A 15,661-nucleotide genomic window follows, 5' to 3' on the forward strand; every position below is an offset into this window, starting at 1 on the left:
GCAGACAAGTAAGATTCTACTGTCGGAAGAAGTGGTTGTTGACTGGGATGCAGTTTGTCCAAGAGAGAAGAGATGCAATGTTACTCTTGATATATCGCTTGATTGAATCGCACTACTGTCATATATATATTTGTTCGGCGAGGAGACCAGCACGAGCGCACTCTTGGTCATGGAACGCGGAGCATCCACAAATGCAAAGTCTCAAAATAGGTGTAGACGAGGAAAGTACCGGCCAAGAGAGCCATTTCGCGAACGAGTGGATACGCCCGTCGCCTAAGGTGGACGCTATGCTGTCTGTGACGTCTCGTGGACTTGGTGTTTCTCCTTGAAGAGACAAGTGCACGTAGCCGTCTTCCCCGGTGGTGCTCCAATTCTAGACCCATCAAAAACACAGTGAGATCTTCGCACACAAAGCCGTACGTTGGGTCCGTAATCGGTGAATGGCGGAACAGGTGGGTTGTTAGGACACTAATTACAAGTCCCTTACCTGGCGCACATGTTTGATGCGTGCTTGCCACGTGTGTCATAGGTAGGTTGCTAAGCGAGTTTCCCCTGTAGGATCTGTCGTTGCCAGATCGCGGGGACAAGATCGTGGCGGTACTTCAGGTCGCCGACCAAAAAAGAAAACTCTTGGCTAAGCGCAATCTCGACTTGTTTGACCTGCTCTCCCTGCGCGTATGTGATTAGTGAACTACAATCTTTCGCCTCTTGGCATCTCAAATGCCCGAAGAATGTCGGTATCAAATGTGGGTTTGTGGCTTAGTCGGACTGAGCGCACCCAGGCTGCCCACTGCGATGAGTCCTGGTCATATAGGTAATAGAGATGAGCGATGAGAGGTACGTAAGGCTTCGAGCACTTGCAGTTGAAGCCCAGGATGCAATCCAAAGATAGGCTTTATTTTCGCCATAACAAGCAAAGTAAAAGGTGCGTGACAACCCTGGGGATCAACGGTTCCAGAGTATCAATCTCTGGTCGAACCCACCACTTATCAAAACTTCGGAATCATGCTTTGAATCGACCGCTCCACCAGAGTTTGTATCAAGTGTCCCGGTCCAGAGGCAACGCAATTTGCTCCCAGGTTCATGCCCTTCCAAAGAGGCAACAAGCTTTCCACTTTTCGCCTCAATTCCACGGACAACGCCGTCATCTGAGCTGACATAAAGACCCGATCCGTCAGGTCGCCATGTCAACCGTGGAGTAGAATATGCAGTTTGAGGTGCCATGGTAGACACGTTTACCATGATAGCTGCCTCCTCCCTATCTGCAATCAGAAGTTCAGCACGTGCCTGTGAGGCCTGTGTGATTGCAGCAGTGTTGGACGTTTCCGAGATGGTAGCACCTTCAGACCTCGATGGTTGCGTTGGTGGCAATAGAAGCTTTACTATAAGTAATTTCATGTGTGGCGTTGAGGAAGTTGCGACTGCCACCACAGACGGGTCCGTGGGACAAATTTGAGCATCTGCTGGCGTGAAGGCCACCCATGCGTTAGAGTGTGGAGCCAAATTCTGCTTCCCAAGGAGGAGGATCTGTGCATGATCCGCACTAGGAACGGAATAATAGTACAGGAAGGTTGAGTCTCGACGGGCAACTAAAAGGATGGGCGAGCCGTCGTCTGGAGATGCGACGAAAAGAACGGTTTCAGGAATGCTTGGTAGCGTGAGAGTAGTCAAAGGCTCCTCAATGCCTGGGGGACCGTCTCCAATGTTGATACGATAAATGCAAACTTTTGAGTCCCATCCCGCGGTTGCTAGTAACACGAAATCACCAAACGACCAGGTGGCTATCTTGACGATGTATTTTGCGTGATCCTTCCTTTCGGCCAAGATGTTGTCGCTTGCGGTGTCGTATAAAAATAGCTTTCCAGACATCATGGCAACTAACATATATCGCGAAGATATAGTAATGATGTCCAGTATTGGAGACTCTTGGAAGCTATCATATGAACGAATAAGCTCGAGGCTCGGTGAGGACGGATTCAAGAGGTACAGGCGTCGGTCGGCTGTAGTGACAGCGATATACTGTCGAGCAGTTGGAGCAGAAGGGAGCAGGATGTGGAGAACAGTCACACTCAGTATGTTCGAGCGGCTAGGTAGTGATTCCAAGACAGTAGGTTTTGATGGCGCAGGGACGGCCCACTTACGACCTGCATCGTCAACACCTAATTTCTCAAAGCTAAGGCTGAGATCAAATTTCCTCTTCTCGTCAAGTATTGAATCTATCGTCACTGAGCTGTCGGGTCTAATACCGGCATCGGACGGCAAGTCCGCTTCTTTGATGAAAGTCTTCAAAGTCTACTTAATGTGAGCGAGTCTAGCCCAAGGTGGGGGCAATGACGTACCTCTGTGTAGCCATTCGCCCTGAGATATCGCGCAACGAGCGCACTCGCCAGAGGCAGCATGATGGATGAGAGGTGGTAGTTCACAAGCAATGAGGGCGTTGTATTTGCGCTCACAGCTGAAGTCGTGTCACTGCAACGTACCGGTAGTGGTGGGTTGCACCAAGAGCGAAGCGAGTTAGTGCCGCTACCTAGCCCACCACCAAAAAGTCTGTCTCACGTGCTCCACGACCTCGCACACTAGATATGTCAGGTCGAACGGAGATGGAGGTACAGATACTACTAGCCAGATCGAAACCATCTACTGACCTTTGCAGAGACGCTCCAAACTCACCAACGAGCTTATAGCTTTGCAGCAACAGACACCCGAGCAGCCGTACAGCATAATACATCGTACAAACCTCGCTGCAGCGTACAAAAGCCTTGGATATCCTGACCTTGCTATTGGAGATGCATACAAGGCGCTTTTGCTTATTGATGAAGTGACCGAGGAAGGGGAATACCATGATGAGGCTTTAGAAGCCGCAAATGCCGACTACATCTCAGAGGGTGCTGCCAACCTGACAATCGAGCCCAACAACACTGCCCAATCTGAGGAGGAAGACAAAGTTGTCGCCTGGGCGCGATTTCATCTCTCGAGAAATGCGTATGTAAGAGAAGGCTATAGTCACAGTCGAGCTCACGTGCTGACGGATATAGGCATGACATCCTGATAGAAGCCCTTTTGGCTTGCGGCTGTTTCCGTAGCGCCTTCGACTATATCGCTCGCGCAACGAAAGCTTTCCCGGATGACGATGTCTTTGTCAAGTATGACGAAACCCTGACCTCAAAACTTCGGGCCTACTATGAGGAAAACGGCGAAGACGTCGATGCTATTGAGGTTGACGATTATCCCGACAAAGGGCTCGTTCGTCGCGAAAACTACGCCTGGAACGAGTACGAGCCAGACCGTCATTCAAAAGAAAGCTTACAATTCCTCAATAATGAATTGGCGAGCATAGCCCCAAAGCTCGAGGTTCGGATATCTGAGCTTCCTCTCCTCTCAACAGATCCGCTAAGCCAGGAGTCGAATGTCGAGGTTCAATTTGTGAAACAATTAGGCATATTCGCGAAAGAAGATATCGCGCCCGGAGAAGAAGTGCTTAATGAAAGGTCTCTCATGACAGCTATATCCAGGCTTCACGATGTTTATTGCGATGCTTGTAGTACTACATTGCCAAGCTCGCCAGAAAACACAAACACCATCCTCTCCTGCGAAGAATGCGACGAGGTGTTTTTCTGTAGCGAAGATTGCCACGACTTAGCGCAGGATACCTACCACCCTGCAATCTGTGGAGTAAGCGTAGAGCAAAGTAAAGTCCCTGCTCGCGAAGCCGCAGACTCTCTGTACTCCAGTCTCCTTGTCCGAGCGCTTGCACTTGCCGAAACACAAGATCTTCATCCCTTGGAGCTGAAAGAGCTACGTTACATATGGGGCGATTATCATGGCAAGGATCTTGATACTGCATGGCGAGTCAATCATGAGGGCCAGCTGGTCAACGCTTTTGCTGGTGTCCCGCAAACGTTGCCATTCTCGTTCAACAACAATATCATCAAACCTCTACACTTGTTGGAGAAGATGGACGTCAACATCTTCACTCAAAGCTACCGATATGATACCTGGGTCTTCAACACCATCTATGCCAAACTAAGAGGCACGGCCTCTGCCCAACAAGGCCTAGACGGACGACCGGAGATAGGCGCTGTCCACCCGATGTGGTGTCTCGCCAATCATAGCTGCGATCCGAACGTGGCTTGGGAATGGCAAGGGTCTATGAAATTCTGGACTCGTCAGAAGCTTGTCGATTGGAAAGGTAGAGATTCCAGTAAGAGTCCTGGGCTGAAGAAGGGCGAAGAGGTCTTTGGACATTACTGCGATGTGCGATTGCCCGTACAAGAACGCAGAGAATGGGCGGCCGGCGCGCTGGGTGGAGACTGCATGTGCCAGAGATGTGTTTGGGAGGAGGCTGAGCAATGACGCCTTAAAAACGCAGCAAAAACGACCCAATGCCACTGAGCACATTTCTGTAATCCTACTACGGAGATCACTCCCGCACCAACCACCTGTTGGCCTTTACAGCTCAGAAGAACTTATAGATATCGACGCTAGGCGTGTAAAGATCGTGTACAACGCTAGCATACCGGGGAAGTATGATGCACATGCCGGGGCATCATGTCCCAACCCTGTTCCCAACTGCCTTGCAGAAGACTCGCTAAACGTCCGACAAAATCGTTCTCATGCAGGAGATCGGCAGGACGGTTTCCACGTATAGGCAGCGACATGTCCTTCCAGAATCAGCCCAGTTTCATGGATGTGACACCGACGCCTTGGTGCAGATAGATCTCGGGGCAGGACCCGTATCACATTGTATTGGCTGTCGCCCAGCAGCCCTTCACTACGTTGAGACACTGGCGCACCGATAGACGGAATTTGTCTAGTGCGTCGGCGCGTTTGACGCGTTTGTAGGATCGTGTTCTCAGCGATCAGATGAATGGGTATCATGGCGGATCATTGTGTAATACCCGCCACTTCAAGCATATGTTCTCTTGGATCTTCTTGTGCATGTACCCCCAATTTTTCTCAGCCACTGCAGCTATTCCCAGAGCTCATCATTCCTATCGGAGGATACGTGGTGCAGTGAAGGATGCAAGACACAGGGTGTCGTGGGCTTTTCATTGCAGCCTTGCTGGCCTCATATCGCTCAGGGAAGCGACAACTGTATCGAGACTCTGTGCTGACATTACTTGCAGCAGTGGGCGCCGTGGCGCTCATTTTGACGGGGCGAGATCAGAAGGAACCCCGGGCGTGATTTGTTCAGTTTCGTGGTGCCGGTAGCGCTTCTAAATCTTTTGCTTTTTACGCACCCTGCATAACCTCTTTGATCGGGCGCTAATGGCTGTCTGAGCCACATTACAAGGAGTATCCACTGCCAAGAATGCGCGCTGATAGTGACAAATGTCTATCGTGGCGGCGCGGCCGGTGATGCGGAAGTACGGCATGTGTGGCACGCATGGTATGCGTGGCAAAGTAGTCGGCGAGGTGAATGCCTTGCATGGAGGTAGCTACCACTGGAAATAACAGGATGCATACAGCTAAGGATCATATACTATCTCTAAGAGTAATCATACGTAGCACTCTATATCACCTCTAGGTTCTAGAAGGACCTTACGGGAGGATCACATGGAAGGTCGGGTGGAAGATCTCGCGGGAAGATCGTGCGGGAAGATCGAACGGGAAGCTACTCCCTGTCGTTTTCTTCATGGAAGATCTGGACTCCTTCTGATTGGTACTCCGTACTTCGGATTGAAGACCGAGATAACTGACGTACATGCAGAAACCCCTAATCCGGTATGTATACATGAGTCTCCCAACGTGAAGGTTGTGACAGCTGCAGGGTATTTCCGTACGAACTGCCGGGAATTCTCGCAATGTACGCATCGGCCAATTGATCCAAACTGGGCTGTACGTTGTTGCAAATACCAAGGCATGATAGCCCCAACACTAGCTGAGCTCCCTACGTTGGTTTCTAGCACCTGAATATATGGATTGCAATGATTCGAGGTTCGGTACTGATCAACTCATCTCACCAGTCACAGTCAAGTGGGTTTGATAGCGAAAGAATCGCCTTTCAACAAGTTGTGGTCATTTTGGTACCACTTGAATATATTTATGATGTGTTGTGCTGCACGAAAGACTTATAGAAAAGGATCGAGTTTGTTAACACCTTAGTCAGACTGTAAGGGTTGTTAGGGATCATCAAGGCTTTACTGACGAGGATAGCGTAAGTGACATACACAATCGTATTTCCCTGCAAGGGTTAGACTAGTTGTGAATTACCCATTCTGTTCAGCTCTTGGCCGACAGGACCTTTAACCAAGGAATCTATTTACTATCTTCCCCTAAAGACAGAAAGCAGACAGTGCAACAAAGACGAGGAAGAGGATACAAAAGCGATGGTTCTATTCGGGCCCATACTAGGTCGACTGGTCTGAAATTCGTGAAACGTCCCAAAATGATACAGTGAGCTAGATTACCTGCAAAGGCATGAACCACACTGTGCAAGATCCTTACTACAACTCATCTACCTTCCCAATCTTTTTTCCTTGATACCCCATGCACAGATCGCACTTCCTGCGACAAGCACCACACTCACGCATAGAGCAGCTCGAGTAGCCTGACCGTAGCAATCGCGCACAATTCCTTGCAGATGGGGCTCTAGACTTCGATAGTAAGCAAGCCCCGCCCGAACACGTTCGGCAATCTCATCAGCATTTTTATCACCACGGAGTGCGGTTTTGAGACTCGAGCGTAATGTCTGGTTGAAGGCTGTTGCGCACATCGACACGCCGAAGACTGAGCCAAGCGAGCGGAAGAGGTAGCTGCATGCTGTTGCGACGGCTTGATCGGAGTGAGAGGCATTTGCGACTGTGAAAAGTTAGTAAGCGGCGCTACCTATGAGAAAATGCTGAAGTTTACTTAGTCCAATGAGGGTGGTCGTTACTCCAATGCCGTTCGAAAACCCACATATGCATGTTCCCACGATCGTGACGGGCAGACTTTGCATGAGCGTGCCGGCAAAAAGGAGGATGATGGAAAGGCCGATGGTCAAGTTCGAGTAGGCGATGACTGTGATCCAGTAATACTTCGCTGTGCGCTTCATGTATATACCACCAAACAGCGAGCCACTGACGCCGGAGATGATAGACGGTACAAGCAGAAGTCCAGCTTGAGACGCGCCGTAGCCGTACGTGACTTGCCAGTACAGCGGGATGAAGAATATGGCGGCTAACCATCCCCCGAATGCAAAGAAATTGCATAGGTAGCATGTGACCAGAGACTTGTCCAGAATGATATGACCAGGTGCGAAGGGATGCTTTGCGACATATTTCTCGACGAGGACGAAAATGATGAACAGCGGAGTAGTGCAAAGCCCAGCGATGGTGAATGGATTGCTCCAGCCGACATTTGAGCCACGGTCCAGTCCAACAAGTAGACCGAATATAGCAACAATCAGAATCAGAGCGCCGAGGAAGTCAATCCTGGCCAACTTCTCTTTCCAGTGCGAGTCTTCTTGCTTCGGAAGCCGAAGTACAATGGCGACAGCAAGTAAAGCGACGAGGCATAGAGGACCCTGTGCAATGAAGGACCACCTCCAGCCGATGTTTTCAGCCAGAAGACCGCCCAGAGGCGCACCAGCTGCAGCGCCACCCGCGTACACCAGGTTAATGTACCCCTGCCACGTTCCCCTGTCTCTTAGACTTACAATGTCAGATAGCATGATACTCACGCAGACAGTCATGCCGCCGCCTCCAATACCTGCAAATGCTCTTGCTGCAATAAGCTCTTCGATGGTGCGCGCAAAGCCACAAGCCATAGAGCCGATGCCAAAGATAAGATATCCAAAGAGGAGACACTCCTTGCGACCAAAAACATCGCTCAGCTTGCCATAGAGCGGCTGGAATGCAGTCAAAGTGAGAAAGTAGCCAGTTGCTATCCAGGAAGTCGAGGAGAGAGCTTTGAGGTCCGTGCCGATGATTCCGTATGTAGAGACGATGAGCGTCTGGTCTGCAGCAGAAAGGAAGACCTAAACAGTCAGCTCGCTATCCAAACATTTAGACAGAGCTATGATAAGACACTTACACCAATGGCGATGGCGGGAAAGATGTACTTTAGCCGTTTCTTGACTTCGGGTAGGCCTTGTTGCTTGAAATGGTCACCATTGCTGGGCTGACGCTCAAGATCTCGCTCGTTATCGTTGTCTTCATCGTCCGTCTCATCGTGGTATTCAGATCCAGCAGGTGCGATCCCGCTACCAGGATCTTTAAGCTGGCTTGGCTGACTCGGTTCTTCGAGTAGTGGTGAGGTCTCAGTTGGCTCTGGTCGCGTGCTGCTTGGCGCCATGGCAAGATGCCTCGTAGGGTGATGGCTATGAAAAGGAACAAGCTACCAGATGTCCCTGGCAGATAAATATTCTAGGGTCGTGTATGACTCCACAATATCCGGACGACTGCCTACCAAGTTGATAGTAACCGTGATAGGCAGGTGCATTCGACTCACAGCGACCTTGTCAACCAGAATGTTGTGAAAGGGGCCACGATCCTCACAACATCTCCTGATTCCCCGAAAAGATTTTGAACACCGAAATCGCTCAAAAGGTCCACCCGGAACTCTTGTTCGAACTCCGAGGTTGATGCGATTACAAGGGTCTTTCCCGCTAAATTTCGTCATTCGCTAAGTTATTTCCTATCCCCGCACTGGCGCACTACGGTACTTGGATACCGATGATAAGGATCCATTGTACGATACAGCCAACGGTCACGGGATCTCGTGAATACGCGCACGCGTCTGTGTTGTTTTGTGCAAGTTCAGGCAAAGGCGCCGAGTAGAAGTCAGTGGAATATCAAAGCCCTTGCCTCACCTGGATTTTTGAAAGTGCAGGCAGTCACTATCTTAAAACTCCATCACCAGTAAGCATCCATCAAACCTGTACGAAGCTTGGATTGGTGCTTGACACTCGTCTGAGCATCTGAGCATCTTGCTGACACCCCACCCCGCACATGAGCTAAGCGAGTTCGTCGCCTACCATCTTCGCCCAGGTCGTTCTCAGGACTTTTACACACTGTAAGTCATTCAGTCACAATTTCCAGATTCTAACAGCGACCATCCTCACCTCCGAACACATCTCGCACATTTCAACTTGAACCATTCAGAGATAATCCGCTATTCACAATGTCTTCAACTGCTTCGTCCGACTTCGCCCCCCTCACTGGTCACTGCATCTGCAAAACATTGACCTACACTGTCACCGTCGCTCCTCTGATAACGCACTGCTGCCACTGCACTTACTGCCAGCAAGAAACCGGCTCAGCATTTGCCCTCAACACCGTCATTGAAACTTACAACTTCACCCTGACCTCCTCAACATCGCCCCTGATCGCCCAGCGCCCGTCTCCCAGCGCTCCAGATGGTTCCCAACACTGGGTAGCGTACTGCCCAAACCCCAACTGTAACACCGACGTCTTCGCGTACTACGGCGCAAACAAAGCAACGATCTATCTAAAAGTTGGCACGCTGGATGCGCAGAGTCGGAGCAGGGTTCGGCCTGACGTCCACATTTTCACGAGCACGAAGGTGGAGTGGGTGGACCTGACACGCGAGGTAGAGCGAGGCGCGAAGGTCTTTGAGGGTTTCTACGACAATAGGACTGTGTGGAGTGCGGAGAGTCTGAGACGGCTGGAGGCGCTGCGGGCGTGGAAAGTGCGACAGGAGGAAGCGGGCGGATCGGCGTAGGGGTCTAGGCGATGGTTGGGAGCGTGATGAGTGGCTTTCCAATCCATGGATAGACGTTGGGTCAGTTATATTGGTTGTGTTGAGGGCGGCACAACGGGACGAAAGTGACTATAAGGGTCGCGAGGAGTCTGGTTCATACTAGGAATAACCATTAAAAGCCACAAAGATGCGTGTATAAAGACCGCCTCGCACCCCATATATAACATGAACAACTCCAAGCAACTCCCACAGTACTGTTGACCGTATTGTATCCAAATCAAATCACCGAAACCAATCACATCATCAAACCATCTCACACTGTCTCCCCCAAGTATAACCACCACAACTACAACATCGTCAAGCCACTTCACAATGTCTTCTTTAAACACCACAACTACCAAATCATCAAAGCAGCCCACAATGTCTCCCTCAAAGACGACTACCACACCCAGCACAGCTGTCAACGATCCTTTTGCTGCCTTCAAGGAACAGATGCGCATGGCCCATGAAGCTCGCGTAACCAGCACGTCTGCGTACATTCAGGCGCAATATGGGCTCGGTGCGGCGCTGCGCTATGAGATGGGCGAGGGGTTATACCGGTTTGCAGAGATAGAGCGGTGTGCAATTGAGGATGGTGCTGTCGACCAGAGTGTTGCTGAGCAGAGTATCTCCGAGCAGGATAAGATATGAGGGGCTCCTCGGTGGCGCTCTGGATTATGTTCGAGCGTACGAGGATGAGCAAGGCACTCCGAGTGTGTTAGTGAGGATATCCCTGAATTATGCGAGGGCGAGCGGAGGACTCTGCACATGTCAGTGACGGTGTGGAGACACGTGATTATGTGGCGGGTTCCAACTTGTAGAAGTAAGATTGAATGCGAGCGTGTATTAGCGCTAGATGGGGACATATGCCAAACGAAGGAAAAGGGTATATCTAGCGGGCCGTGAAGATGCTCAAACATAGCAGAGAGACACAGGATTGAACACAAAGTAGATACCGCGATGGGAGAAGCGCAAGAAAACAACGCATATTCTTCACCCACAATTGACTACTTCCTTTTCTCAACTTCTCCATTGACAGGCTTGATGGCAGTGCTGCCATCCAGGGGAGGGATGTGTCCGAGCTGCTTCTCTGACCCTCCCTCATGTGGCGTGAACGGGGTGTAACCGCCCTCAGGGGATGCTTGCCACTTGGCGATATCTGCCTTTAGTGCGTCCAGTTCCTTCTTGAATTGGTTGCCGAACACATCGATGTAGAAGGTTGCACCATTGTACACACTCCAAATAAAGACGACGATCAGAAAGCCGCCACTTGCCCAGCGGTACCAGAACCAGAGTGGCGCTGGCAACATGGTAAGGACAGCATACGAATATTGAATGCCCATGAAGGCCGGTTCCTGGAGGAAGTCTGGCAGAGAAAGGACAAATTTGCCGATCCAGGTCTTGGCATAGGACTTGCGTAGCCACGTGAAGCTTGTAGGGCGTCCAGCAGCAATCTTATCGCGACGGCGGACTGTGATTAGAAAATGGTACGCGAGCTGCCAAACGGCATAGGGAATTGTAGCCCACATCATCATTTGTAACAGACTGTAATGGTGTGGGGAGGAGGGGTCAGAGTGGCGGATGTTGTAGATGGCGGGATACTGCTCCTTTTGGTACTCGGGCGTGAGCAGATGTACAATGCAGTGAAGCGTTACGCACGGCATGATGTGGATGAATAGACTGGGTAGGTTAGCTCAGGTACAGGCATTTCCAGGGGCATACAGACCTGACGACCTTGTCCATGGAGTGGAACACGAGCGAGTTACGCCACATGATGATGGCAATAGCGTTGTTGCCCATGATCAGGCAGTAGGTGGAGATGAACAGGCGCTTCGACTGCGGGAACACCCAGATGCTCAGGACGGCGAGAATGTTGACAAAGTAGCACAAGTCGGCCAGGAAGTAGTGGTAGCCCTTCTTGTGGTAGGTGTAGTAGCGGACAGGCATGAAGTATAGCAGCTGGGCGGTGTACCAGTGGGGGAAGTAGTAAGGGTGCAGGCCGACCAGGTAGCCCGAAACGAAGATGTTCATGGTGGCAGCGATGAAGGAGGCCTTCTCGCGCGCGGTGACGGTCAGCGACTCGTTGAAGCGTGAGTTGAGGCGGTCGACAGACTTGCGCATGCGCTTCCTGTACCGCTCGAGCTGCTCGCCCTCGGTGGGCACTCTCCGTCGCCACTCGTCGACGACGCGGTCGCGGGTGATGCCCCTGTTCTTGGCCTGGTTCTTCAGCTTCTCCGTCTGCGAGGTGATGGAGGCCTGCAGCTTGTCGAAGCGCTGGGCAAGGGCCATGTTCTCGATGAAGTCGAACATGGTCAGGCGCTCGACCGGGGGGAAGAAGGCGGCCTCATCTTCCGAGTCATCGTGGTAAGAGCTGTTGGAGATGGAGTTGGAGCGCGAAAGGCCCGGCGTGGAGGTCGGTGCGGGGTGGGAGTGCGTCGAGTCGCCGGGCGTCGGGTCGGTGGACAGGGCGGAGACGCCCAGCTGGGGCTCTGACTGCGACTTGGGGTCCGGGGCGGACATGGCGGGCGGGTGCTCAGGCACGATCTCGAGGCTCGACGGCGTGCGGCGGTGCGACGGGCGCTGGAGGGGGCGCGGGGGGGAGTCTGCAGCCATAGCGTCAGTCGCGGTCTGGCGCCCATGGCGGCAGGAGGGCCGCTTTCATAGCGAGAGCACGTACGGCGGTGCTGGTCAGACTATCAAGAGAGACGCGGCGTCTGCTCGCATGACACGGCGGTGCGGGGCAGAGCTGGACGCTGGGGCGGTCGGGGTGGTGGTCGTGGGAGAACGGCCGCTGGTGATTGGCACTCTCACCGACTCGGCGCAACAGGCGGGCGGTGCGCGACGGCGACGGGCACGGTCACGGGCTCGGATCGGGGCGACCGCCGTCTGCAGAAACAGCGCCGCGCGCGGGGACAGCGCGGAGGGAGGCGAGGGAGGCGAGGGCGGCGAGGGCGGCGAGGGCGGCGAGGGCGGGCGATGCGTGGAGTTGGGGCTGGCAGGCTTCCTCAGCCAACCTCATCGCAATTAGCTTTAAAGACCCAGGACAAATAGTAGCTGTAAAAACTTACTTCTTGACCAAAATCTCGAACTTAGCACCAATTGTTACTAGCTCATTGATCGAAGTTACCTTCGCTAAATCTGCTAAGCATTGTTAGTAATAACACATTCCCTAATTTAGGATACTTACTTTCATTCATGTCGTGCTGTTCAGCTTTTTCTCTTGGTTCTGCATTAGCCAACTGCTTCCTCCTTTGCACGCTTTTTCTGTGGTGTATATATTGTATAAGACGTGATTGCTCTTCTGTATTCAGCTCCTTTGCAAGACTCCGGGCTTTATCATAATTTGCGCTTCCATTCATGTCGTGCTGTTCAGCTTTTTCTCTTGGTTCTGCCCTTTGCGCGCTTTTTCTGTGTTGTATATATTTTATAAGACGTGATTGCTCTTTTGTATCCAGCGTCTTTGCAAGATTCCGGGCTTTATCATAATTTGCGCTTCTCTTAACCGGTGTTCTACGTACCCGTGTTTCTGGTTCCGATGTATCACCAGACTGGATCTGGGGTGGAGGACAGGTGGGACACCGAACAGCACCAAGAGTTGAGCTGCCGCGAATCCAGAACTCTGGTGAGGTTCCTCCGCATGTTTCGCATGACTTCTCTAGAGCAGGTAAGCTGCTCAGCATCTGATTCCTTTTGACAATAATGCGGCATAGTAATAGAGACTGCTCTTTGCGGACAAAATCCTTAGTACGAAGATCCTCTTTGTGACTATACAAGGTGTCCATCCAGTAGAGCCACCTTGACTCTTTAGGATTCTCAACGAGAGTCTTAGCGCTGTCTGAAGAGCGTTTAACCTGGATGCACTGTAGAGAATAGATGTCTAAGTGGGCCCAAGCAAAGCCCGATCGAGAGGAGAAAACTGACGGGTAGAAATTTGCCATGCCCGCTTGGCAGATACTGGTCATCTGGAACTTAGCAAAGGGCCAAGTGTTGCTTATTGTTTTCCAGAAGTGGTTGTTAGTCGTTAGACTGTCAACTCCAGGAAATAAAAACAGGACATTTATCTCTGTATTTAGTTTCTCATGGACCAGGGTTAAGACAGTCTCCAGCTTCTGATATGCTCCCGATGCAGTATCCCACTGGTCGATATTGAGGTTTGACCTCTGAAATCCTAGTATCAGCGGCGTCCAGGTTGCTGAGAGGTCGTCATCATCGCTTAGCTCCATGGGATCATTGAAGAATCGGTGTGGGCGAGAATTTCTGTTAAACACAGCGTCCCAGCAAGCATACAGCTTCTTTAAGAAATCTTCGGCCCTAACAATATCGTTCGAAGCAGCGCCATGTCGTCGTCTTCCGCTGCTTCGAAATACTGGTATTACGAGGTGGAACTTTGTTTCGATATTGTCTGTGTCGTCCCGAAGATGCTTGGTTGTGCCCCAGATCGCATGTACAGACTGTGGTACCTTGTGGTCCTCTTGCGGTGTCAGACGAAGTAGCACATCATTATTATCGACCAGTTCTTGCCCCGGTATTGGCTCAGCGATGGGCAGCCGTACGGAGCGACTGGACTTGGCCATGAAAAGCGCATGCTGGTATTCTGCGAATATGTCCTTGAAGTCATGACGTGATAGCCTGTTGTGATGCTGCTGAAATATCGCTCGTGTTTGATCATGATAGGTTGTCAGTCTAGCAATCTTGTGCAGAGTTTCATCTTGCTCGTCCATTCCCCCCTTTGGCTGGCTGGCCTTGTCCTCACCATCAGAGCTTTCAGACTCGACATCTCGCAGTAATGCCTGGTATCTTGTCTGTGTTACGGAGTCCCAGTCTGATAGCGTTGAACACTCAATTGCGTTCCGGATCTCGCCAACAAATAAGGTGCGCAGAACTTCGCCAAGTGCTAACGCGTCTGAGATCTTAGGAACAGGTCGGTCTGCCAGTATGCATCGCCCTGCCCATACTGTCAACGGGCCACAATCGTCTCGCTGCTGGCGCACTGTATTTCCATTGGTAATGTCTCCAGCATCCCAGAAGGCGTCCAGAAATGGGACATGATACTTAGAAAGAAGATTGAGAAATAGGCATAAAACGTCGGTGTGAGCCCATGTAGGAGCATGTCGCTTTTGCTTGTTGTTGTAAGAATCAAAAATGGAAAGATTCTGCGAATGTTCTCTTCTGCATGCGGCCACTAGTACCCAGTGTGTCCCAGTCGGGTTCCAGGAGAAGATGATTGTAGTAGCTGCTGGGTTCAAGTTGAATTTCTTTTCAACCGAACTTTCGGGTGCCTTGTTAATCATGTCAGTAATATAGTCAAGCTTGGCCTGCTTATTACGGTGTAGTGCAGAGCCGCTAACAGTTCTAGTGTAGAGTTCAGAGTGTGTGGATAGAAAATCCACACTTGGGTGAACCTCTGGACTCATAAGAAGCAGCCAGTCCATGACTGATGCGTCAATCCATGCGCCGTTAGTACCAAGATGCTCAATAGCTTCCCAGTAAAGAGGCACTGGCTGATTTGCTAAGCCCATCAATGATAGAGGGAGGTCTTTGCTGCTGTCAGCGTACTGCCTTTCAATTTTTTCTCGGATGACAGATAAGTGTGCCGCGTTTGTATCATGCGGAGCCTTTTCTCGGAGCTCTTTCAGTCGTCGAGAGACAGCAGGTGCAGACTTCGGATCTTCTTGAGTCAAGCAGTCTGCCGTAATCATGATCTGGTAAGACGACAGTCTCTGATTAATTCGTGCGAATATGGCGTTAATAAGCTGGCTGTCTTCTGGAGAAGAGACAAGATCGTCAAGCCCTAGCTTGATCTCTTCTAAAGCTGAACCATCGTCAAATGCATCAGAAATACCCATTTCGGGACCAAAAGCGTCACCGTCTGAGCCAGGGGATGCGTTGATCGGGGAACCAGAAGTGTTTGATATGGCCTTCAAGGGCGAGTTATCTCCTGGGCTTGGAAGCCCCTTTAGCGCTTCAGATTGCACAG

The 15,661-nt window shown here is 51.2% G+C and overlaps 7 protein-coding genes across 7 annotated transcripts; 2 read left to right on the top strand and 5 right to left on the bottom strand.

Annotated features, from left to right (window-relative positions):
- Nucleotides 1-945: 945 nt before the first annotated feature.
- Nucleotides 946-2,399, bottom strand: C7974DRAFT_435828 (WD40-repeat-containing domain protein; the record flags this gene model as incomplete). Its single annotated transcript, XM_046145089.1, has 2 exons — nt 946-2,292; nt 2,340-2,399. The coding sequence occupies 2 exons, from the start codon at nt 2,397-2,399 to the stop codon at nt 946-948; spliced, it is 1,407 nt and encodes a 468-aa protein (XP_045994956.1).
- Nucleotides 2,400-2,498: 99 nt separating this feature from the next.
- Nucleotides 2,499-4,608, top strand: C7974DRAFT_235136 (uncharacterized protein). Its single transcript, XM_046137431.1, has 3 exons — nt 2,499-2,606; nt 2,654-2,982; nt 3,036-4,608. Exons 1-3 carry the CDS (start codon nt 2,583-2,585, stop codon nt 4,351-4,353), a joined length of 1,671 nt encoding a protein of 556 aa, XP_045994957.1. The 5' UTR covers nt 2,499-2,582; the 3' UTR covers nt 4,354-4,608.
- A 1,550-nt stretch (nt 4,609-6,158) lies between these two features.
- On the bottom strand, nt 6,159-8,556 carry C7974DRAFT_399825 (major facilitator superfamily domain-containing protein). Its single transcript, XM_046142447.1, has 3 exons — nt 8,017-8,556; nt 6,853-7,960; nt 6,159-6,801 (listed from the first exon to the last, which is right to left on the bottom strand). The coding sequence occupies exons 1-3, from the start codon at nt 8,275-8,277 to the stop codon at nt 6,458-6,460; spliced, it is 1,713 nt and encodes a 570-aa protein (XP_045994958.1). The 5' UTR covers nt 8,278-8,556; the 3' UTR covers nt 6,159-6,457.
- Nucleotides 8,557-8,691: 135 nt separating this feature from the next.
- C7974DRAFT_235156 (Mss4-like protein) lies at nt 8,692-9,698 on the top strand. The gene has a single exon (XM_046137434.1). It carries the CDS (start codon nt 9,106-9,108, stop codon nt 9,664-9,666), a length of 561 nt encoding a protein of 186 aa, XP_045994959.1. The 5' UTR covers nt 8,692-9,105; the 3' UTR covers nt 9,667-9,698.
- Nucleotides 9,699-10,494, bottom strand: C7974DRAFT_235180 (uncharacterized protein). The gene has a single exon (XM_046137435.1). The coding sequence runs from the start codon at nt 10,182-10,184 to the stop codon at nt 9,732-9,734; it is 453 nt and encodes a 150-aa protein (XP_045994960.1). The 5' UTR covers nt 10,185-10,494; the 3' UTR covers nt 9,699-9,731.
- On the bottom strand, nt 10,438-12,509 carry C7974DRAFT_235154 (uncharacterized protein). Its single transcript, XM_046137433.1, has 3 exons — nt 12,362-12,509; nt 11,411-12,287; nt 10,438-11,364 (listed from the first exon to the last, which is right to left on the bottom strand). Exons 2-3 carry the CDS (start codon nt 12,202-12,204, stop codon nt 10,692-10,694), a joined length of 1,467 nt encoding a protein of 488 aa, XP_045994961.1. The 5' UTR covers nt 12,205-12,287; nt 12,362-12,509; the 3' UTR covers nt 10,438-10,691.
- C7974DRAFT_235153 (uncharacterized protein) lies at nt 12,510-13,901 on the bottom strand. Its single transcript, XM_046137432.1, has 2 exons — nt 12,753-13,901; nt 12,510-12,698 (listed from the first exon to the last, which is right to left on the bottom strand). The coding sequence occupies exon 1, from the start codon at nt 13,644-13,646 to the stop codon at nt 12,795-12,797; it is 852 nt and encodes a 283-aa protein (XP_045994962.1). The 5' UTR covers nt 13,647-13,901; the 3' UTR covers nt 12,510-12,698; nt 12,753-12,794.
- Between the last annotated feature and the right edge of the window lie 1,760 nt (nt 13,902-15,661).

Source organism: Boeremia exigua, assembly GCF_020726555.1.
Source record: "Boeremia exigua strain MPI-SDFR-AT-0100 chromosome Unknown C7974scaffold_9, whole genome shotgun sequence".
NCBI classification, from domain to species: Eukaryota; Fungi; Ascomycota; class Dothideomycetes; order Pleosporales; family Didymellaceae; genus Boeremia; species Boeremia exigua.